Source organism: Blennius ocellaris (assembly GCF_963422515.1).
Source record: "Blennius ocellaris genome assembly, chromosome: 5".
In the NCBI taxonomy this organism is placed as follows: Eukaryota; Metazoa; Chordata; class Actinopteri; order Blenniiformes; family Blenniidae; genus Blennius; species Blennius ocellaris.
This window is the reverse complement of record NC_137654.1, coordinates 26,032,978-26,056,942: the sequence shown is the minus strand read 5'-3', so window position 1 is coordinate 26,056,942 and position 23,965 is coordinate 26,032,978. Positions and strand designations below refer to the sequence as shown.

Sequence of the window (23,965 nt, the reverse complement as noted above, 5' to 3'; positions counted from 1 at the left end):
AAATTAACTCTCATTGCCTTGCAAAACACCAATTAGGTTCTTTTACTAATTACAGCATATTAGCCTCTGTTTAAAGTGTGATTGCTGAAGGCTGGAGGTGTTCGTTCTGTCAGAATTGGTTGCACATTTGCACAATATCCATGTGAAAGGTTTTGTTTGATCTTTGTTTTATTTTTATTGGAAGGAATTTCCTCTTGGGATTAATTTAGTATTTCTATTCTATTCTATTCTATTCTATTCTATTCTATTCTATTCTATGCAGAGCCCTGACCTTAAAAATAAAAACCTGTAAATGCATAAAGTGTCCCAGTATTTCTCTCTCCCTCTTTTTGCAGACTGGCATTCCTTCTTTGTGGTATTTTCTTGGAAACATTTTTGGATTCTCCTCACTGTTTCCTTTTTTTTTTTTTTTTAACCATGCCACATTTCTCTGTCCCTCCTCTTCTGCTCCCATGATGTAAGGACTATTATACTCCAGTGCCACCTCCCTTTAGGGATAAGATTTTTTACGATTGCAACCTGACACCGTTTCTGTGTCCTATAAGCGACAGAGCTGTAACTCACTTCAAAGGCGGGAGGCATCAAATCACCGCGCGCCCGTAAATCCACCTGTCAGGCGGCAGCCAATCAGCGCGCGGCCTTAAATCTTCGCTGTCACGCTGGCGGCCAATGGCAAGACGAGCGCAGTAAATCTGTCGGGGGCCCCGCTCTGTTAACGGTGCCGTGGTGTGGTTGGGGAATCCACGGGGAGGGAGGGGAGGGAGGGAGGGAGTGGAGAAAGTGGATGACAGAGGGAGGAGGGAACAAACCGAGGCTTTAGAGGTATGTATGCCACAGAAAATGCCTTTTTTTCCTCAAACCGTGCAAAAAAAAAAAACACCACACACACAGTGTTGTAAAACAGCGGAGGGCATGCAGTGTTGTTTTTTTTTCTTTTCAGCTGAATAACAAGACTGAACATGAAAAGGAGTGTTTTTGCAGCCTTGATGGATGCTGAGGAAGCCCAATAACACCAGAAAGTCTCATAAAGGTTTACAGCCAGCACGACTGAGTCTGATGTTGACCATCCACACTGAAAATGACTGATGGGCCTTCTTTAGTGCTCTTTTGCATCACGGCAGCACCAAAAACCTGAGGCGGACTGTTTGATAACAGCGGTGACCTCTGAACTGCACCATACCCAGCCAGATGTGACCCAGCTGTGGTGCCGCTACAGGAGGATGGGATTGCACTTGCAGCGCAGAAAACATAAACAACAATGCTGGGGGATACTCCTGCATCTAAGCCCCTTGTCAGGCTCAAGTATTTCACGTCCAGAGAGCGTCCACTATCAGTCTTCTGAAGCATTGGTTTCGGTAACGACTAATTCATTGCCCCGGAAAACCGTGAGGAAAACAGCAGAGGGAAAACACATCAGGTAGAATATTTTCCCCCGATTAACAACGCCCTTGGTGATGCACTTTCATTATCCTATCAAAGTTGAACATTTTCATGTGATAAATCTTCTAAGCGTCATAAAATAACAGGTCCTGCAAAGGCAATGATATTCCATCCCAAAGAAGGAGGAGGAAAAAAAAAAAGCCTTCCCTTTTACAAATCCCACAATTTTTTTCACCAACCTGTAACGACGTCCAATAAAGCAAGACACGTTTGTGGTGACGTTTTTATTCCGCATCAACAAAAAAATTAAACATTAGCATCAGAATTTACAGTCATCTTATGTCATTACTATGAAAACTTCTTCTTCTTTTTTTTCACCTTCGGTGAAACATAAATAGTCGGGTGAGTTATGGCAGAGGCGGGCAAGAGTGCAATGGCGGAGGTGTTGTTTTTGGCTGGCTTTCCTTGGAGTGGCCATGATTCTCTATTCTATGGGAATCCATAAACAGACCCAGAGAGGGCAACCGGACCATAAACCACGTCAGGCTGCCACAATGCTGCTCAGGCAAAGGGGAGCAGGCCCGGGACCATCCCTCCCTCTTCTTCTCACATCAACACACAACTGCAGTCACTTTGAGTTGCCGTTTAATGACAAATCTATGAATGCTGTGTCTTCAATAATTCCTGACATTTGATGGCGGGTCTCCCACATAAACCTCAAAGGATCTTAAAGAATGGTATTCCATGCTTACAAATACTTTAATAATATCCAATATCGTCAAATGACACCTTCATTTTAATCATTTAACATCATATTCTGGTGAAAATGGGAGGGTAGTTGAGGTAAAATAGCCCTGTTAATGTTATTACAGTGGGTCATTAACATCATGGGGGTCTTGCCCTTTGCCCTGCTCACACAATATATTGGCACTTACTTTAATACGTTTACTGTACTGGATCCAACGTGCTGTCATTGTTTTCCCCTCTGTTGTTGCTGTTTAGCTGGACAAGCCACTGGATGGCTGCACGGGCCCATTGACTATGACATAAACACTCTGTAAGCTCACAGATGATGATAATTTATTGAACCTAATTCACACAGTCCACTCTCTCTCTCTCTCTCTCTCTCTCTCTCTCTCTCTCTCTCTCTCTCTCTCTCTCTCTCTCTCTCTCTCTCTCTCTCTCTCTCTCTCTCTCTCACTCACTCACTCACACACACACACACATACACACACAGAGAGAGAAGAAAGAGCAACTCTCACTGTATGCATCGATCAATTACAAGGCTGGAGCCCACACGTCTCTGACAATTTTACAGCATGTTATGTACAGCATGTCAAGCCATGGCGTTTCAAACGGTTATACTCATTCCTGTATAATTAATATAAATTACCTCGCTGCTTTTTATGATGGTGCAAGTGTAATTAGCGGATGAAAGCAAGTCACTGAGCTGCCGATAGTGCCGGAGGGCCATCTCGATGAAAAGTGGGGGTCTGGACAGGCACCTTGGGTGGGATCTGTTTTAACCCTCTCTTTTCCTCGCAGTGCCCTCGCTGCGATCTCATCTAATTACATTTACTGCTGTCTACTTCTGCTAACCTCGTCCTCTTTAACCTTCACCCACCCCCTCCACCCCATTCCTCCTCGCCCGCCACACTCACTGAAACACACACTGAGACAGAAGCCGTTCTCATTATGTACCAGCAAACTGGCACACAACAATAAACTGGTGCAATAATGGAGTCCATTCATAATGAATACCTTTTCTCTTTCTTTAATACTCTTTGTCTGGTGAAATGCCAGACAACAAGCATTAACACAAGCCTCCATTCACGCCGTCGCTGAGGGCCGTGAGGAGACACAGATTCAAGGGCTGGAAGCGACTGGAGCAAAGCCAAGACAGAAGGTCTTCAGGTCAGAGTCGGCAACAATTTCATTGACTGCACTGCACATGTGAAAACATTCACCCACACGCTCGCGTGGAAGCCACCACCACGTGCACGCCTTGCTCTGTGACGACAGAAACCCTTTCCAGACCTTTTTTATTTTTTTGGACTTTTCTCTCAATTAGATCCACAAAGCAATACAGAATGCATGCAGACCTGATTAAAATGCAAGGATCTCAGAATGCCGTGGCCACAATTTACACTTTCAGGTCCATTTGTCGCCAGATTTGGCTGATTATTAGTGAGGAGAGAAAGGGAGGGGGGGGGTTATAAAATTTCCCATGGGGCAGATAAAGTGTGAAACCCTCTAATTTAGTTTCTGCATACCAACATTACCACTAATGTGTGTGATCCTTTCAACAAATTCCTCCAGGCCACAGACACACACATCTCGAGCGTCAGTCTATCCGTTTGATGACTGAGCCAAACTACTTTTAGAGATCACAAAGACAGCTCCAAAGAGTGTCTTCATGGCATTTGACAACTCAAAAAGGTCCCAGTCAAGTATGGCTGGATCTGTTTCTTGCGAGACCAACACACACACACCAAAATCTACCCCCCAGTGATCAGAGGTGGGGGGGGATTTCCTCGCTTGGAGGAACTCAGATACATCATTTCTTCTCCCGTTCTGTGCATCAGGTACCGACATGATGTAGTGCCTATTCTCAGACCCATTCCTCTCTGGAGGGTGTCCGTCATTTGCATTCAAATGAGTGCATGTGCTTAGTGTGTGAAGGCGGCGAGGGCGCGCGGCGCGCACACACACGGGAGCACACAATTCACGTTTGCACTCCCTGCCGCAAGACAAGAAATGAATCAAGTGCGACTCCATAAAACTTATCTCCGTGTCACAGTACACAGTGGTGTGTAAGCTCCACATCATCGCCCGCTTGAATGAGTCTCCCCCTTTGTACTGTCTTCTGCCACACTATTTATGGTCCTCGAGAGATGCACTTTGCAGGGAACACCAGCAGATGGCGCCCTCACACTGGCAGACATGTCTCAGTGTTGGGGGGGGGGGTTGAAGGAACAAAGAAGTGATCTCATATCAGAAAACGAGCAACATTTCAAAATGTGGACAAGACAGACTCCAGCTGTGTTTCACTAACAAGGTGTTTTATACTAGAGTGGAGATTATTAGTTTGAACGCCATGTGTGTAGTTTGCATGTTCTTCCTCTTCCTCACACCAAATATTCCCTTTTGGTTTAAAACAACTCCAGTTCGTGTGAAGAATCCATCACTATTGTTCACTTTGTCAGTGTCAAGATTTATTAAGAGAATCTGATGGAAGACACACGCGGACAAGATCGATTGAAAAACATACCTCTGTGATCGCTGGTACCATTACAGTACAAGTCATACAGTTTTTAATCACAATATCCAGGTAGATTGCAGGACAGAGAGACGGATCGTTTCTACAGTAATCTGAGACAAAATTGTGTGGTATATAAGGAACATGAGGAGTAATGTCACAGGCTGCGACGGTGTAGAACAGTGTTTTACACAACTTCAGCAAAGAAAATCCTTTGAATGAAAAAACCACAAAAAAAACACACACAAAAAAAAAATAAGAGTTCAGCCACAACTGGAATGTACACTTTATGTTGCACCACAAAGCAAAAAGAAGAAGGAAATGTCAGCGCAGTAGTCCTGGGAGTGTGACTGGATCAGCCACCAAGGCTCCTCACAGTTTCTGACTGCAGGAGTTAAGAGATCAGAGGTCAGTGTCATGAAGTCTGAGCGCAACAGAGGCTCGCTGGTCGTCTTGTGAGGGAATGAGCCTATCGGAGGAGTGACCACTTGATCTGTTCTTTAGCAGACTGGAGGACCTGCGGGCGAGAAAAAAGTTTTAAACCAATCAGATTCCTCCCATTAAAATGGGTTGAGTTATGAGATAAGAGGATATGACGCATGGAAGTGAAGGAGGATCACAGCAACGGCCGTCAAACCCGCCCCTCCCAAAAAAGACATAAAAATGCTTAAAGTGAAACTGATGAATACGTGAGAATTGAAGATAAACACGCACAACCTTATTAATCATCTTAATTCACTGGACGAAAGCTGAATCATAACCGTAAAGCATGGCGGCGGCGCGTGGCAATTAATCACAGCTGGAGCAGGGACGGCGGTCGCCAGTCTCAGGCCTCTTAAATGACAACATTAATCAAGAGGAGCGCAGAGACGCAGGGAGCCGCTCGAAGAAACCGACAGGCTGGAACTACTGGTGGCTACATGCAGCCGCCACGCTAAATAATTACTAATCTTGACAATGGGAGGGGAAAAAAAAACTGACAACCTGTGAGCGAGGAGAAAGAGAAAGTAGGTAACAATCAATAAGCCGAAGAGACGAGATCAAGGTAGAGATTTTATTATTTACCTGGGTGACTGTCTGCTCTGTCAAAGGTACGTCATCCCCCTGCAAGTGACATGAGATCGTATTTACAGCTTCTACTGCAACATCAAAGTTTACTGAGCAGAGGAGAGGAGAGGAGAGGAGAGGAGAGGAGAGGAGAGGAGAGGAGAGGAGAGGAGAGGAGAGGAGAGGAGAGGAGAGGAGAGGAGAGGAGAGGAGAGGAGAGGAGAGGAGAGGAGAGGAGAGGAGAGGAGAGGAGAGGAGACTTACTCTGAGTGCCACCCGATGCACAACCTGCTGTGGGTCGCTCTCTAAGATCACCCTATAAGCAGAGAAAGAACAGAAATAATGGAATCATACTATATATGTGAAACTTTCAGAACATTAAAAAAAGAAGAAAGAAACATTAAAAGTGTCACAATCAAACTGTATTTCAGCAGGGAAGAGAGTCTCTCTTACCCTCCATCTACTATTTCATCCACAGCCAAGAAGAGCCCCTCCATATTCTCCAACAAGGCCCTCCGCTCCACATTTTTCCTGCAGACAGGAAAACATTGCTAATTTGCATTATCTACACAAGATTTGCTGAATCTGTGTGTAAAAAAAGAAAAAGAAGCATAAAAGACAAACTGCATTTAAAACGTACCTCAACATCTGGCTCAGTGAATCAAAAAGGCAGTTGAGAACCGCCATAAGCATCAGCTGTTGGAAACACATTAGAATCTATTAAAGTCTCATGAGCACACCGTGTTTTACTATCCTTCAGGTTGAAAGAGAAAATCCTCACTAATTTAAGAAGCGTTTGCTTTCCTCTGCATCAGACCTGTGCAATCCGAGGCGTTTCTTCTCATAATAACTATCCCTTTAACGCTCTAAAGTCATTCCCTCATTAGACATCCCCTATTTAACTATCGCACGTCTATTTATAGCGCAACTAAAGTCCTTTTGAATTCTCACATTGTCACAAAAACGAGGACAATTCGCCCTTTTACAAACTAGACTGCCTCCATCTATTTTCACTTTATGGCTGAAGAACTGGCAAGAATGTGCAACTTTCTTTTGTCCCCACCCCCCCCCCCCCTTTTTTTTCTTTAGATAACTTTAACTGTATGTTTTTGACGGTATTGAGAAATTCTCTGTGATGTTGTGACCACACTGCAGAACCCATGGGACCATCGTGACGACAAGCTTCTTGCTGAAAGCTCGACTTTTCTGCCATTTTTCAGTGGAGGAGTTATCAATATGTGTAGCACACACGCCGCTGTCAGATACGACAGATGTAAAAGGGTCGACACGAGCTTTCACCTTGCTGAATGATGAAAAATAAAAATACGTTGTTTTTTTTTTTTTTACAAATTCTAATCAAAATTTACTTTTTTTTAATCATGTGAAAACACATCACTGAATATTAAGAACAATAAAAAGGTTCAAGCGACTGAGAAGAAAAGAGCAAGAAATTAACTGCAACAGCTGAGAAAGTGGTCTGACTGCAAATTTTAGTTATAATAAATATGTTTAGATTTTTTTCTTAAGATCTTGTAGCATAATAAAGCAAAATTGCTTTTCGAAAGGGTTTTAGTCGTAGTCGTGCATGTGTGTGTGTGCGTGCATGTGATATAATATTTAGGATTAGATAATTTTTCTGACCAAAACACTTTTGAGTCTCACAACACGGAAACAAAAGGGTTCCTTTTTCCTCCCTATTTTGCTTATGACGAGATTAACGTTTTAAAATAGAAACACAAAACTCATTTGCATTATACATCCTTTCTAACACATAATTCTGCAAACTCATCATTAATGTGATAATTCACAGCGGCTCGCACGTCTTCACTGTATCCTGAAATAAACGTACCTCATTTTCGTGTGAACTTCCGATCACATAAAAGAAGAGGTCGATGTTGCTCTTGTAGACGACGGTGAGGCCCTCGAGTAACGCGATCTCACCTGAAAACGGCGAAGACGAAAAATAAGCGGTGGGTCGTCAAACATGCGCTGCGGTTTAACAGAGGGGACGTCACTCACTGTCCGTCCTGTGGGTTTTGTTGAAGATGTTCTTCTCGAAGGCCTTCTGCTCCTTCACCGTCGGGTACGTGTCGTCATAATACTGGCAACCAACATGAACCAAGGATGTTATTGTAAAAAGTGGGTGACAAGAATAACGCATCAATTTGAATGTAGCTTGGATTTTCCTCAAGAAATAAGACTGGTGGTATTTTTTTTTTTTTTTCAAACAAACTGTGCATTTAATAATGATTAAAGGCAGCTATAGAGTATCATAAAATATACAGAGATGGACACTGTTTTTGGACGTTTAAACAAAAAGAGAAGCGACGAATCACTTGCGATTCTCCACAGGTCACAACTTTAGGCTATACCTGAATGTCTTTCAGCTAAAGATAAAGACTTTTGGAGGTAAAGAGGAAAAAAAATCTAACCTTAGTGATAACCTTTAATGTGAAGTTGAAAAGCAGAAAAGAATAAATAAATAAATTAAGAAACTGGTGAGCTGAGTATGGGCGGCTGTGTTAAGACTATTTCAGACGCCTTACAACCTGCAAAAACTAAGCAAGAATTGAAAAGCTTATGTCGAAAGGATTTAGAGGAACTTATTCAGGCATTTGTCTTGAGTAATCTGGTCGACTGTCACTCTATATTTACAGGCCTTTCTGAAACACCTATTACAGCTTCAGCCTAAAAAGGATCAAGAAAGTCAACCGCATCAGTCCAGTTCTACTGTCTACACAGCTCTGGTTGGTGTAGACCCACGTATATTTCTAATCCAGTATTTATTTATTTTTTTTAACCATCCAGACCTCAGACATATGCAGATGTTTTTAAAATTATATGCACCGAATGATTGAGAGAGACTCCCAGGAAATTGCATTACAGCTCCAATTCTGAATTGCTTGGGTGTTGTTTTCATGTAATCATGTACGTTTACTTATGTATTGCACTTACTTTGTATTCTTGGTATCTTATTAATTATTTTGTGTTTTCATCAGTCCTTGTACCTCATTTCTAGTTATTTTTAAGCTGTTTTTCCTACTCAAGTGTTAACAAATAAACAAATAAAATTGCCATGGCGTATATTATCAAAAACCAAAAATCATTTAATTTGATAATCATGGGGTTTGAGTTAGGGCTTCCCAAAATGGCTAAACTATGAAATATTTTAATTTCATGTTTAACCTTCTGACTTGGAGTCCATACCTTGGCATACAGCCGATCTCCGTCATTGTCCAGGATCAGAACTGCTTTGACAGTGTACAGGGATGGTTCCTGGCAGGGAAGAAGATAAACACTTCATTAAAACATATGGCTTTCACTGATATATTTGTTCAAGGCACACACCAAGCCCAAACCCAAATAATATGTATTAATGATTGTATGTGTAAAGTGAGCACTTCAAATTAACGTCTCTTAACTATTGAAGTTGTAAAGGAAGGTGGTCTTGTACTGGGAAGCACTGTGGAATAGGCAAATATAACAGAGAAAAGGTGCAAATATTAAAAAACACCACATGAGGTTTACTAAAGATGACTAATGATTCAAAAAGAAGTGAGTGAGAGTAGTCCAACCAATCTCTTCTATTTCCTTAGTCTTCCCCAGTTTATACAATAGCAACCACGAGTATAACATATGTTCTTTGCAAAGGTCAGAGTTTATAACTCTTTCCAGCAGAGTGTTTGAAGGAACTTCTAATCTTGATATGATATTGAAGTCAAAATATTCTAAATCAATAACGTGCATGTACACGTTATTGCACAAATTAAAAAAAACATTTTAGAGGGACTATGTTAAAAGATCATAAGATTATGCACTGTAAACAACCAAGACAGGAAATATATATATATATATGTGTGTGTGTGTGTGTGTGTGTGTGTGTGTGTGTGTGTGTGTGTGTGTGTGTGTGTGTGTGTAGATATCTACATTGATTCTCACGAGGAACGTACAGCAAAATGAAAGTTATTGATAATAGGGAGCTCTGGCATTAATTTACTTTTGGTTACACTACTTCTGTGTTACTAAAGTTTCCAGCGAGTCCCTGATTACCACATACCTCGGACTCTCAAACAGCTCGAACTCAATGAACAATTGAAAAACATAACGAGTGTAATGTTTTTTTGTTAGATTTTTCAAAGAGGACATGAGACTTCCACATCACCACCGCCGACGAAGCTAACTTCATACAAGCTAACTGTTAGCGCCACAGCTCATCAACGTTAGTTAGCGACACATATATTCACCGTGCAAAGCTTCTTCAAGCTTAAAGAACCAACCACCACTTAGAAACGGTTCCGGAAATTGTGTTATATTGAAAGAAGTGTCTATCTTACTAGTATCGGAGAGTCCATCTTGTTAGCAAGGCGGCTACACGGCTAACAGCGGGTACATACTACGTACAGTGAATGAGGCTCTTTCCTATTGGTTGTCACCCTGTTACGTCACACACGGATGGGGCAAAGATCGCTCCTGTACGGAACACGAAGAGACGCGGTGTGCCCGTGAATTTATGATTTATTTATTATCGATTTATTTTTCATTATTAATTCTTTCCGGATATGTCAAAACACATACGAAACACAGATAATATACAAAAAGCTGTGGTTTTTACACCCACGTACATATTCATTCATTTTATTATTTTCTATTTCATTTATTTATTTAAAATGGACCGTGTACAATTTTAACATAAATGTTGCCATTTGATGCATCGTACCAGATTTAGCCGGCGGCTAATTCGTATCTGCAGTCCCATGGCAAGTAAAAGACAAACCGTATAACAAAGACATTCACATGACAATGTTTAACACTCAGAGATCTATATCAAGACATAAAACAACAGTAAAAAATAAAATTACACCGACTTATCCCTGCCCACTCACAGGGATATAAAGTTATGTGATCATAACTTTTCATAACTTTTCATAAAGTGCGCTCACATTGAGCACTTTACACATATTTGATCCTGCTGTGTAGAAACATTCACCCTTTTGATGACCCCCAATGGAAAGATGTCTGTTATTTGCACCTAGAAACTGTAATCAACATGCTTTTTTCAATATAGAAAATCTAAAATAAACCAAAAATGAATGGCCATTTTTAACACGTACATAGAGCTACCCTCATAATATCACAGCTCAGATACTTAATGTAGTTGAACCTAATGACACTTTTGACTTCTGCCATGCTTTGTTGTTTTTTTTTGTTTTTGTTTTTGTTTTTAAGGATAATGTTTTATTACCAGAAATCTCTCCTGTTACAAGCCTGACTTGTACTCCTCAGCATCTTTTTTGTCAGGATCCTCCTACATTTGACCAACCCCAATTATCTTAGTTCCCACTTCTGGGAAGCATTTGGAAAGCCAGGCTGATGGGGATTTCCCTCTATCTCACTCCATAAATTACATCACTGTTTGGCCTCACTGGATGATATTTTTGTTCTTGCGTTTGGAATAACGCTGGAGAGCAAATAGTGTGCTGCTCTTTCGTGTATGGTGAAGACATGAACTGTTTTGATGTGTATTCACAACAGCACTGCGGCGAGCCATGAAGTGTCGCAATTGCTCCCCGAGTTTACACAACTTTGCTACTATAATTTCAAGTTGCTTTGACTGACTGGACAGGAGAGGGAACCGAGTGCTACACTCACTTTACGACAATTCAAAAGTTGTTAGATCTTCAAATGTGAATGTCATGCCATCTCACCCGGGAGGTCAAACATACTTTTATGTTTTATGTTCAATGACTGGCAAAGGAGGTTTTTGTTATGAATGAAAAGTTGAATGATGATGACATATATGATCAGCGAACATACGAGAGGCTTTCTGCGTAATGACTGTCAGATGGTGCAAAAATGAAATGATGCCCGTCGTGACAATAAAACATACTTTCTCAGGGAGCCACAGTGGTGATCGATCAATTGTGACTTAAAAATCCCAAGTCTGCTACTCTAACCTTGGATCCAGCAAGGATTTAGTGCACATCTAAAGAAAACAATGAAAGGGTGAACTGACCAGCTCAGAAAATATTCAATCATAATGTTTAAAAAAAATATTTCCACAAATGTAAATCTTTAAGTTGAGCATATTTCACGTTTGACATATACAAGGATTGAAACAAAAGTCGAAAAACTAGAATTACAGTAGATAGGGGTGATTTTTTTTTAATGTATGGGCTGCAATGTAAGTGTCCCCAGGATATGCCAGCAACCACAGCAGTTAGCAGTTCCCTTCCTACGAACCGAGTGTTACTTTTATCAGCATTAAGCAGAGTTTCCGCCAGCCAACATCCTCCTTTCCCTGCTTCTTTGTCTGTTATGCAAACCAGGTTTGACCTTTATTGTTATTAACAAAAGGTCAAAATGTCATGAATATATACTGTTAAAGAAAGAGCCATGCTAATATATTAAAAATCCTAGTTATATAATGAAATATGATCGTACGTAAATTTAGTAATTAATGCCTACTGTATGTTGAATGACTGTTCTGTAATGTCAAACCAAAATATGTATCAGAAAATAATTTGTAGGAATGTAACACTGTTGTTGCGAAATTTTATCTTCATCTGAACATCTTGAGATAAGCGATCACCGTATTGAGACATTCAGAAGTATGATGCTGCATCTCCAGGTTCCTCATTGTCTTTCTTTTTTTTCCACATCAATGTGTGCCCATCATGACAAAGTTACCTCAGAATCTATAATATGTCTATCTGACTGCCTCATTCACTTTTTAAAAAAAAAACTATAATTAATTATTATAAAGGAATATTTTTGATAATATCAACATTTGAATTAGGGGTTTGAAAGTGAACCTACATAACACAGAAAAAGAACATTCCCATTATTTTTCTATATCATACAACTGTGCTATTACAGTTTTAAGTCTCATTTAACTTCAGAGCTGCTTTTATTAAATGCAAACAGAAGAAAAGCACAATGTCCACTGCTTTTGACATTTTGGACTACATTAAGTTGATGATCAATATAAAAAAAAGGAGAAAAAAATTGTCTGCTGCCTGTATTTTCTTCTTTTCCCAGAAGCTAGCTCCAAAAATATTCCCTTTTTGATACCACAACCCAATGCACACACTCATTTTGTTTGCCAGTGAGGTGGTTTTTCCGCTCATGTCTGATACAACTTTCGGGATGCTAAAACAAAACCAAAGATGCCACAATTCCTCATAATGAGGAAATCAAATGGCACAAAAAGCCTCGCGACCATAAAGCATAAAATAAACTGACATTTGTGATATTAAATCACAAACTGATTCAACTCACACTTACACGGCACTTAAAATAGCCGCTGTGCCTCTGAAGCCGAGCTGTGCTCGGTAAGAAAACTCAGACAGATCGGGGAGGTTCAGGCGAGCTGGAAAGCGGAGATGTCAAAGACTAATTGAAGCAAACAAACACAAACAGCGAACGTGGGCGTCGACCTGGGAACTGTGTCCAGATTGAAAACCACTGTGGTCGCAGTAATAACAGGGTGCTCTTTGGCATGCCGTGGCAGTGGTTGAGTCAGGGGCTGGGTGCTAGGAACTTGGGTTGGGAAGTCCCTTCTTTGATTCCTGGTAGACATTCACCTTTCTTGACTTTGTCAGCCACCTACTTTTTCCATCTTAGAACAATGACAGAGAAAACATTGTGATTTATGCCTCAGCGGGACGGGATACTGTAACAGGCCAGGCAAAAACCTTCCATGTTCTAATGGTTTGGAAAGCCGTTGCTGTGAGTGAAGCCCTACATGGTTTATTAGATTCACAATGAAATGAGACTTCAGATCAGGAGAGCAACTAAACTTTCACCTTATTCATCCAGTCTTAAATACATTCATTCATTAAAACGCAAAAGGTTTGACTCAACTGATGCTTCTAAAAATGATTACTTTATGGCGTAATACTAGCATTGTATTGTATGATGGAAATTATATATTGTTAGTATGTGCTTTGGACAGGACATGTGAGCAGGTTCCAGTCGATTAATTTATTTTTATGCTTTGTAGTGACAATGCTTATTCACCTCCGACAGTTGACACAAAGCGGGGGTAATGACATCCGCTTATCTGATTTACATTTCTCAGACGTTACATGTGCTTCTATAATTATATGAACAGCCTTTACCAAGAAAATGAATTTCTAACTTTTTTAAATGTAGAAACATACAACTGCCTAATTTACAACAATTGTGAAAATTGTTCAGGATTTCATAACTTCTGTTGTTACAAATGCACATGTTTGTGGAGTATCGCATCAAAAGAGAAACAAACCCAAGAAACACAGAGGTGAATTACTGTCATTTATTTCACGAACAAATCCAAAATCATCACTTTGAGACTGACCGCCACCGTCATCTATCACAATGAGCACACATCACTCCATAAAGCAATGATCAGTAAATTGTGCGAAAGCTCTTGCACAATAGGGCAGTACACACAACACACAGCCTTTGTGAGCTCTCTGTTCTCCGAGCTTCAGATCAGGGCAATGAGGGGATTTTTTTGTTGAGGATTTTAATGGTCACTTGCTATGTAAGACACGCTCCCCTCCATTCTCCCCCTGCTCCTCTCGCTCCCTTGGCGGTTGGCTCTGCCAGATAGAGGAACAATGTAGTCTTTCTTACCTGTCGGAGGGTGTACATTCCATCTCTGCTGAACTAAGTCTCAATCCTGCCTCCAAACCCACCCCTGCTTGAACCGGGCCCTCACTGCAGCGCCAGCTCTGACTCCAGGTGCTCCACATCACACTCCTCATACCTTTCCTTCGGGTGGATTTGAAAGGACATTGTTCTTGCACGGTTTGGCCCCGGAGAGAGACAACCATACGGCCAGTTCTCGCTCATTTTCAGTTGTTTAATCTGGTTCTTTTGTGCGTATCGTCATTACACAATTAGAATCAAAACTGCTTACAGTTTTCTTGGATTTGTAAACATCTACCTACTTCACTGTGGACTGACAGAATGATTGCTGTGGTGCATGCCAGACTGTTGGGTTGTGGTTTGTCATGTGGGCAAAAGGGAAATTTGGAGGTTGGGGTGCAAGTGTGCTATTAAGGATACAAGAGTGCAAAAAATTGTGGTGTGGGTGCTTTACAGGAAGACTGCGTTTGTCTGCACAGAGCCATCCCATTTATGCCGGTGGCTGTACGTGCAGAACAGTGAGAGGCGCCCACAGTTGAATAAGAGTTAGAGGAAGAGGCCTGGTGTGTTTTACTTCGTGTGACCTGAGAATACAGTAAGCATCAGCTCAACAGCCGCGGCAGTGTTTTTCTCCATCGTACCTCCAGGATTGTTCCCCTGGCCCCTCAGGTTTTTATTTACTCGTCACCTGTTGGAGATGCAGAGGATGTTGCTCAGGTACGTTCATTCATTTCTCTTCCTCCTGCTGATGTGCCATGCATTATATTTCTAATGAATTCAAATTGTCGCTGGGAAGCATTTCTTATTCTATTCTATTTATTCGGCTGTGAAGTGAGACGAAGGATGTCACAATGATCCCGTAAAATGAAATGAAACATGTATTCAAACGTTTACACTCAGGAAAATACCACAAAGATGTTTATGCCTTTGTTCGTGTATATTTGGACAAAGGAGATGTTATTTGTTTAAAGAAAAAAAACACTTTCCTGGATTTCTTTGTTTTTCAACCTGAAAAACAAAATCTCTCTGGACTTGAAACATCCTGAAGAAACTTCACATAAAATAATCAGTAATTATAGAGTAATTCAACTCACTATATTATAAAAACTCACTGTTTTTACAACTTGAATTATATTAAATATGTATGCCTACATGTGGCAGTACCTTTAGACAAACATTTTCCACACAAGTTTCTATAAGAAAATAGAATGTATTCTATAAATTTCAGGTTGCCAGTTCTGTGTCCTGGGAGTCTGTACCAGGCCCTCCCATACACAAAATTACAATTTAACCTGATGCAGCAAAACCACTAAAAAATATATTTGTCACACAAGCATACATGTGTTCACTGAATCCTACATTGTTGAAATTATTAATGTTGCAACTTAATTTTTTTTTGCAATTCTAATCATTCAGTAAGTTTATAAAAGTATTCTGATACACTTTATCCCCCTCCAACTTTCAAAAAGCTTGATGACCCCTGGTATAGATGACATTGTAAATATTACAGAAATGAACTACCAAAATATAAATCATTATCTAAATAAATATCTTACAATGAGCCATATACATTTCAGCATTCAGTATTATCAAAGTGAATATAATAATAAAAATCCATTTCATCTTTAATAATTCTAACTTCAAGTGTATCGTCAGCTGCTCCCTCGCATTGATTGTCAGAATATATATATATATATATATATATATATATAATATAATATAATATAATATAAATATAAATATGTTTATTCTACAGTACATGCAGACTCTAGTAATAATACATCAGTTTTCACACTTACTAAAACAGAGTAATGCACTAGATTGCCAGCGCAGCCGTCAGTCCTGTAGAGCATGCTGTTTTCCCATAGATTGTCTTATCAGGGCCTGGCATGGCTGCATGCTGGGATAGCTGCTGGGCGGAGTCAAATCGACTCAACTGAACCCTTGTAGGTGTCTCAAAAGAAGCCCCACTACACCCAGAAAAGTCACTTATTGAGCACCGGCTCGTCTGCACCAATGTGTTCTGCTATTAGAGGTGCGTGCTTGAAGGCATTGTATTGACGGTTCAATGTGAGTTTGATATTTCATTTACTTTGTGTGTGTGTTTTAGTGCAGAGGCTGCATGGTGATGATACTAACGTGCAGCTCTGTCTCTTCACCAGGTTGATCTTTTGGTAGCAAAAGTTTCTCCTGAATGTGTTCAACAGCCAACTATGTTCTCCCTCTGAGGAGAAACTGTGAGGTGAGTCCGGAGCGCACAAGACGGTGGAACAGAAACCACAGAACACAGTCGAGTCGGGTACGGACATGTGAATGATATTGTTTTTTGTTTTTCTAATTCAAGGTCTTAGCTCCTCCAGGCAGGCTGTGTGGGGGAGTGTCCATGCCAGCTCCTTTCCCGGGGGTCAGGCCTCATGGCGGCCCTCAGGACACGGAAATGGACGTGGCTTGGCAGGAGTTGATGGCCATCACAGAGCTGCAGGTAAACACTAGGTTTTTAAATGCAAACTGCTCATTGATTTTAGAAATGATATTCTTCAAATGAATTACTACTGCTTCTTTATTGAAAGCATTTTGTTTCTCCAATGTTGTGCAAATAAAAACTGTACGTGCGATGCACCGTGCAAATTGTCACACAAAACTCAAAAGAAAAATATGTGAGACTTCTCATTTACTGAGAAAAAAAAACATGTTAAACTATACGAGTTTGCTTATATAGTTTGGTTCATATTCAATGTTTGCTGGCTTTGTCAGGTCCTCCATTACTGAATCGACTGCACTCACTGATGCTGCGTCATTTTGGATGAACATTAATATATATGAATGATGAATGTACATGAAATATACAAACAAATTCTTTCTGTTGGCAAACGGACAGTGGCAAGATGACATACTCATGGGTATTGTTAAATAATCAGTTGAAATAAAATACATTAACCAAGAACAGTTCACACAAGACCAACACGTTTTGGGCATAATTATTAACCTTAAAAAAAAAGATTCTTAATCAGCTTAGAAATATGTGATAAATGTCCTTTTCTTTTCAAACGAAGGTCAAATTTAAAGTTGATTAATGTTTTGGGGCTTTTGATTTTTCATATCATCTGATGTATGTTGCTTTGTGTTGAAAAGCTAATACGCGCAGAGGTGAGGTTGGTCAACAATGGTCTGTGTGATTGTGTAGGATGGAGAGATTGTGAGAGGGGGGGGGGGGGGGGGGGGCGCAGCCTACGCCGTATGTCGCTTGCAGCCCCCCTACACTGCACAAAAGCCATTTGTTCCTGAGTGAAACCCGATCATATCTTTGAGAGCCCTTCATGGGCTCTGGGTGGCGGACAGAAGTGGGGGGCAAACTCTCTTTTATAGCAAAGCAGATAAATTGTGAAAATTGGTGACTAACTCATAAGTAGACAGGTTTATAATTTTAAATGTGTTGATGTGACATCAATTTGTACCTGTCAGTGTAAACTGTGTGGTTGTCGTTACAGGAGTTCCAGGTTTCCACTGAAGGCACCTATGAAACAGCACAGTACCAAAGCATTGACTCCATGGCACCTGTGGGGGATTATGGGATGGTGCCTTCCCACTCTCAGCCTCCTCCTCCTCCTCCTCCTGTTGCCTGTGAGATGAGCGGCGTGGACACTTACAATGGATGTTATCCCGAGGAGGTGCCCGCGTGTCACCTTGGCAGCAACACGGACACAATGTACAGAAATTCTGAACCTCAGCTGGGTCAACGGATGCTCCCCGCCTCATCTCACTCGCAGCCCCCCCTCATGTCGCTGAGGGAGCACATGAACATGTCGGGCACCAGCCAGGTACACAGGAGAACCAACTCCTGCCTCTCTCAGGGTCTTAACCGGCACATGCTGTGGACAGCACACGGACAAACTGCACACGCTCGCTCTGCTGACGATCTAGAGTCGGACTCCGGGCTCTCTCTGGGTTCGAGTCCACCTCTGGCCTCACCGGATAATCCTGTGTGTGGGGCACCGGGTTACCAGAATGTAGAAGTGGGTATGACGTACAGCGACGGTGAACCAGATGGCATGACCGAGCACACCCGAAGGGCACGCGCCCATTATCAGATGGAGTACCAGAGTCCAGCTCCATCTTATTTACACTCCGGTGCACACTCGTCTTATTATTCACCTCAACCTGGTTCGTCTCACATACAACCAAATGCACCGACTCCGCGGTCCGTAAAGCTGCAGGGTCTTTCTGCCGATCTGAGCGACATGTATGATTCCACACAGTCCAGCAGAGGGAGCGCACAGCTTCACATCTACACGAAACCACACTTAAGTACTTGCACTCCTGCTCCCATGAGCAGGGACGAGAGGCGGGCCACGGCGCTGAAGATCCCCTTCCCCATGGAGAAGATCATCAACCTGCCCGTGGACGATTTCAACGAGCTGCTGACTCACTTCACCCTCACAGACACTCAGCTGGCGCTGGTCAGAGACATCAGGCGCAGGGGGAAGAATAAAGTGGCGGCTCAGAACTGCAGGAAGAGGAAGCTGGAGAGCATAATTCACCTGGAGAGAGACCTGGGCCAGCTGCAGGCTCAGAGGGAACATCTGGTTCAGGAGCGGCTCGAGTTCCAGCGCAGCTTGGCGTTCATGAAATGTCGCCTCACGGACCTCTATACCGAAGTGTTTTCTCACTTACGGGATGAAGACGGACAGCCATACTCTATAGATGAATACTCCCTTCAACAGACACCGGATGGCAAAATTTATTTGGTACCTCACACAACAATGCACAAAAGGGAGCATTGTTAACGAGTGCCACTTCTGTGTAGCGTGTGTTCAACGTTTCTTCCATTGTGACACATTTCATATTTGTAACATTAAAACTCACAATTGACAGTTTCATGAAAAAATACTTTATTAAAAAAAGTTTTTAAAAAACTCACTGCCCAGCAGTTTCCCAGTTAAAAAAAATAGAAGAAAAAAAAAAAATCGTCAACACCAGCAGACTGTCAGCTCATCTGTGTGGAAAAGAAAAAAAAAAAAGTTGAATAAAATGAATGCTTTGCATGGTTTTATAAATGTTTCAGCATCTGTAATAAATACTTCTGGAGCAAGTATACCTGTCTGAGCCACAGCGAGTGACGTCAGGTTTACGGAGAGCCTGAACTGAGCAAGGTTGTGACCCTAGAAAGCAGAAATGCAAAATGAGTACCCAACAGCAAAACGGAAAAGACTTCCATTTCTATTCACTGCATGCAATATGTTGAGCTTATGTGCATCAATTACCAGTCAACATTTGGTGCAAGTCATAAAAACAGTTGGTTATGGTTACTTGATTACTATACATCGCGCTACCAGCTACATGAGAAAAGCAACAGGTACTGTCAGGAGTTGAGAAGTCTGGTCTTACCTACAGCAAGCACTTAAGCCTTTCGGTAGCTGCTGCCTGCTACCTCTGGCCTCTGTTCTCACTCTCCCCTGCTTCAATGATCCTGGCGATGGGTTTTGCTACTTCTCTCCCTCAGCTTGCTTCCATGGCTAGCCTCAAAGACTTTGCATGTAAGCTAGCATCTTCCAGTAGGTCTTTGCAGAAACGGGGTAGAGTCTGTACCAGGACGATAGCATGTGCACGCCACCCCTCATTCCTCAACCAGCACCGTTATTGTACGGCATTGACCCATGGGTCGTGGAGTGCGCGTTGAGACGCAGGGGCGTGATGCATTCTGTGCTGCATCTAGCCGTTGAACCCTCCCTTTTCCCAAAATACTCAAGAGGCTAAGAATAAAAAAAAACTGAAAGATGGTTTATTTCAGCATAATTCGAGGCAGTTACAAATAAAAACCAGACTTCAGGATCTACATAAAATCTTGGAATGCTTTCTTTCCAAAAAAAAGAAACACACATTTGAAAAAGGAAAAGAAAAAACAAAACACAAACACATTTTTAATGGAGGCCCTCCATCTACTGTACATCTCTTCTTGCAGCAGCTGTACCCTGCCACAACTTTTAGGCTGAGCAGATTTAGGAGGTAAACCTGCAGCTGCCCTGTCACTTCGCTTGCTCTCCTCTCCTTGCTCTCCTCTCCTAAGTAATCAGCCCTGTTGAACAATACGGAACAACATTGTTAACTGTGCACTGACTTTGTATGACCTGTCATCCAGAGTGAATTTTTTTTTTTTTTTTTAAATGTTATCTGTACTTAATGATTTCCCGGCAAATGGTTTTACATTTCAAATTTCAGACATGCTCATGCGTTCTTACCGGGTTACATCTCAGAATCGCCCAGTGCGCGCATAGTTGCCACTGTTTGAGCCGCCGCCGCCACCGCCGTAACTGCCTGCAAGTGACAGCAGCAACAAAACATTTGAGTTGACGGCCCAGAGTGTCCGCTCGGAGCCGCTGTGTCCAAACGGAAGCTTACCGAAGTTCCTGCCGCCGCCACCGCCGCCGCCGCCACCAAAGTTGTTCTTCATCGGGCCAAAGTTGGAAGCTTCTGGGTCGTAGTGGCCCATGTTATTGTAGTTGCTGCCACCACCGCCGCCGCCGCCACCACAGTTACCTGTTGGACATTATGATCAAGTTAGTACACAGTAACCACTCAATGCAGGACATAACTGGTCAACTCAGAAATAAACTCACCATAGCCGTTGCTATCATAACCGTTTCCTCCATAGCCTCCACCGCCACCACCACCGCCCTGGTTGTATCCCTGATTGTATCCACGGTTGCCGCCATTATTGTATCCACCATGACCGCCCGGGCCGCCTCCATAGCCTAGAAAACAATGCAGCATGAAGGTATAAACCTACACAAAGCATTCAAGGTAAACCTCGATGAAGTTTACTCACCACCATCACCCCCATTGCAGTTGTATGGTCCATCTCCATATCTGCCTCTGCTACCTGAAACATTTAAATGAGTCTTCAGTGGTTGTTTACATTCAGTAGTAAAATAAATTAATCATACACAGAAAAAAAGCCACACCTTGATTGAAACCTCGGTCATAATCGTAGGGGCGTCCACCGGTGTTGCGGCCTAAAGAGATTTAGGAAAGAGGGAGAGGAAAAAAAATAAATAAAAAAATCAACTTCTGAATAGTGTCTGGACTACTATATATCTACTGAATATATAGACTGAATCGTGTGTACTTCAAATTCTCATACCAGCGCTCTGCATCTCTTGCTTCGTGAGGGCTTTCCTCACTTCACAGTTGTGAGAGTTGATGTTGTGGTACTTCTGGACTGTGAGGGGAAAAAACAAAAACAAAACATCAATCGTAATACTGAAACGCTAAGAGCCAAACCTGCCAAAACCTATAAAAATCACATTACTGCACTTACTGACGATCCTGTCAACTGAGTCGTGGTCATCGAAAGTGACGAAAGCGAAGCCTCTCTTCTTTCCTGAAGCACGGTCCGTCATGATGTCAATGACTTCGATTTTACCAAACTGCTGGAAGTAATCCCGCAGATGTGACTCTTCTGTATCTTCTTTGATCCCTCCAACAAAGATCTTCTTCACTGTGATATGGGCGCCGGGCCTGTTCGAGTCCTGTAATCAAAACACAAATCGTCACACACAAATGCAAACTCAAATTCAAACCCGAGCAGAGCTGGAGGTTCACGTACCTCCCGGGAAACTGCACGTTTGGGCTCAACAACCCTCCCATCGACTTTGTGGGGTCGGGCGGACATCGCAGCATCCACTTCCTGCACTGACGAGTATGTGACAAACCCAAAGCCCCTGGATCTCTTGCTGTTTGGGTCCCGCATGACCTGGAGATGGCAAGAGAACATTGTAATATTGTGTATAAAGAGTTCTGACCAAGATTCAATAACATTTTTTTCCCAGTAGGCTGGATTATTCCAACTATGCGTTTACGGGTCTCATGAACTGGTTTATTAAGCATTTCAGAGCCAGAAGAGACAAAAGGGTGAAGCAACTTTACTTCTACACTTCTCACCCGAGGAACAAACTTCCCGTCAACACACACGCCATCCTAAGGCTTTTACAACTCTCATTTTTAAAACCTAACCACTTTATTTTCCACGTTCTTCATAATCATCCAAAACACTTCTTTGAATAGCACCGACACAAAAACGGGAGGAAGGTGGCAATAACAATGTAGCAACAAAAATGCTAATTGTGTCTCTGGGGATTTTTAGCCTAATACACAAATACAATGGCATCCGTTAATAGTGTTACTTGGATAAATATTCCTACTGCTAGGCAACTCTAGCGGCCTACACATTAAGACATGCACTCCTTCAAAACACGTGTTTTCTTGCAGTTGGGTCCACTTACCACACAGTCTGTGAGGCTGCCCCATTGCTCGAAGTGGGCTCGCAGACTCTCGTCTGTGGTCTCGAAGCTCAAGCCTCCGATGAAGAGCTTGCGGAGCTGCTCCGGCTCGCGTGGGACCTGGACAATGGACAAAGCTCCACTTTTAACATCCGGTCTGTTCAAAACTCGGCAAATTAATAAACACATTTGGACACATTTCAGGCATTTAATCACAAGAATAAAACATGCGCTGGCATAAATAGTACGTTGATCGCGCTTTAACTAAACCGGCGCAACATAAAGAGCCAGACCGGGGCGGAGGAAGGAGGTGACGCCGCCATTAAACTGCGCGAGCGACACTCGTGATTTATAAATACGCAACTAGCAACAGTAAACACGCACCACGAACACGGGAATAAAACATATCACCATTTCCTGCGTGCACGACAATAATGACACATGTGATGAGACTGTATACCGAGAAATTGCATGCGATTGAACAAAAGGCCACGAGGCCCGAGCGTTTTAAAATGGCGGCGTTACGATGTAGCGAGCCTGCTGCAGTTTCGACGGCGATCCATAGACAACACCTCGTCTATACATTAACTTGAAGAAAAAAATACGCGCTTAAAAAGGCATATACCACGGTGGAAATCGTCACACAACATGCATTTCGAAATATATACTGACGTCTTTAGACATGATGCAGGGTTATCCTTGAAGACTCCTCACGCTCAGCCAGAATACGGAGATCTGCGACACAAGGGCTCAGCCTGCTGTTCAACAACGACAAACAGGGGTTAAAACACGCCTCTTTATCGCGGTGATTGGTCAATGATTCCCGCTGCAGTATGACGTTAATATCGATCGAATCCTGGATTGGATGAGGACCTGTCAATCGCAGCCAGAGTCCAATCATCTGGCGACAGGCGTGTTGGGACGATTGAAAACAGGTTATGTTCTTTTTAAGGGTGAATTTCTCTGTGCAGTTTTGTTATAAAGCTTTCCAGTAAATTAATGAACGCTACTTTATATCTTCTGAGTGGAAATGGGCAGGGAAACGATCATTATTCTGTACAATTATGGGTTTGATTAGTAGGGGGTGGGGGCAGAGAAGTGGCTCGGCGCAGACAGTGAAGTTTGCCTCACATTTGAGGGTTCAGTCGGGCAGGGAAGAGAAAAATTACTGTACAGCACTGAATTACATTTCCAACAAATGTGGATATATTTTGAATTGGACATCTTTTACCTGCATTCTCCGCGTAATCAGGCACATATTAATCTACCCTTGACTGTAGCGGGTTGAGCGATGAATCGAAGACGAACTTCACGATCACCTCAGAGGGAAATTTGTTGACAAACACGTTTTTATACAATTCATCTTTTC

At 42.2% G+C, this 23,965-nt stretch overlaps 3 protein-coding genes across 5 annotated transcripts; 1 reads left to right on the top strand and 2 right to left on the bottom strand.

Annotated features, from left to right (window-relative positions):
• Positions 1-4,638: 4,638 nt before the first annotated feature.
• copz1 (COPI coat complex subunit zeta 1) lies at positions 4,639-10,079 on the bottom strand. 2 transcript variants are annotated; one of them, XM_080496184.1, is made up of 9 exons: positions 10,021-10,079; positions 8,894-8,962; positions 7,706-7,787; positions 7,536-7,627; positions 6,327-6,382; positions 6,140-6,217; positions 5,951-6,002; positions 5,705-5,743; positions 4,639-5,156 (listed from the first exon to the last, which is right to left on the bottom strand). In XM_080496184.1, exons 1-9 carry the CDS (start codon positions 10,036-10,038, stop codon positions 5,109-5,111), a joined length of 534 nt encoding a protein of 177 aa, XP_080352310.1. In that variant the 5' UTR covers positions 10,039-10,079; the 3' UTR covers positions 4,639-5,108. The 2 variants fall into 2 exon arrangements, with proteins under 2 accessions (XP_080352310.1, XP_080352309.1); XM_080496183.1 differs by having other exon boundaries at positions 8,873-8,962; positions 10,021-10,046.
• Positions 10,080-16,491: 6,412 nt separating this feature from the next.
• Positions 16,492-19,299, top strand: nfe2 (nuclear factor, erythroid 2). The gene is made up of 3 exons (XM_080496501.1): positions 16,492-16,562; positions 16,665-16,802; positions 17,809-19,299. The coding sequence occupies exons 1-3, from the start codon at positions 16,515-16,517 to the stop codon at positions 19,102-19,104; spliced, it is 1,482 nt and encodes a 493-aa protein (XP_080352627.1). The 5' UTR covers positions 16,492-16,514; the 3' UTR covers positions 19,105-19,299.
• hnrnpa1b (heterogeneous nuclear ribonucleoprotein A1b) lies at positions 19,186-23,367 on the bottom strand. 2 transcript variants are annotated; one of them, XR_013936622.1, is made up of 12 exons: positions 23,269-23,367; positions 22,600-22,716; positions 21,924-22,070; positions 21,636-21,846; positions 21,459-21,536; positions 21,280-21,330; positions 21,144-21,197; positions 20,935-21,069; positions 20,717-20,854; positions 20,557-20,632; positions 19,416-19,479; positions 19,186-19,313 (listed from the first exon to the last, which is right to left on the bottom strand). XR_013936622.1 is itself a non-coding variant. In XM_080496502.1 (11 exons), exons 1-10 carry the CDS (start codon positions 23,278-23,280, stop codon positions 20,568-20,570), a joined length of 1,008 nt encoding a protein of 335 aa, XP_080352628.1. In that variant the 5' UTR covers positions 23,281-23,367; the 3' UTR covers positions 20,076-20,393; positions 20,557-20,567. The 2 variants fall into 2 exon arrangements, 1 of the variants encoding a protein (XP_080352628.1); XM_080496502.1 differs by lacking the exons at positions 19,186-19,313; positions 19,416-19,479 and adding an exon at positions 20,076-20,393.
• Between the last annotated feature and the right edge of the window lie 598 nt (positions 23,368-23,965).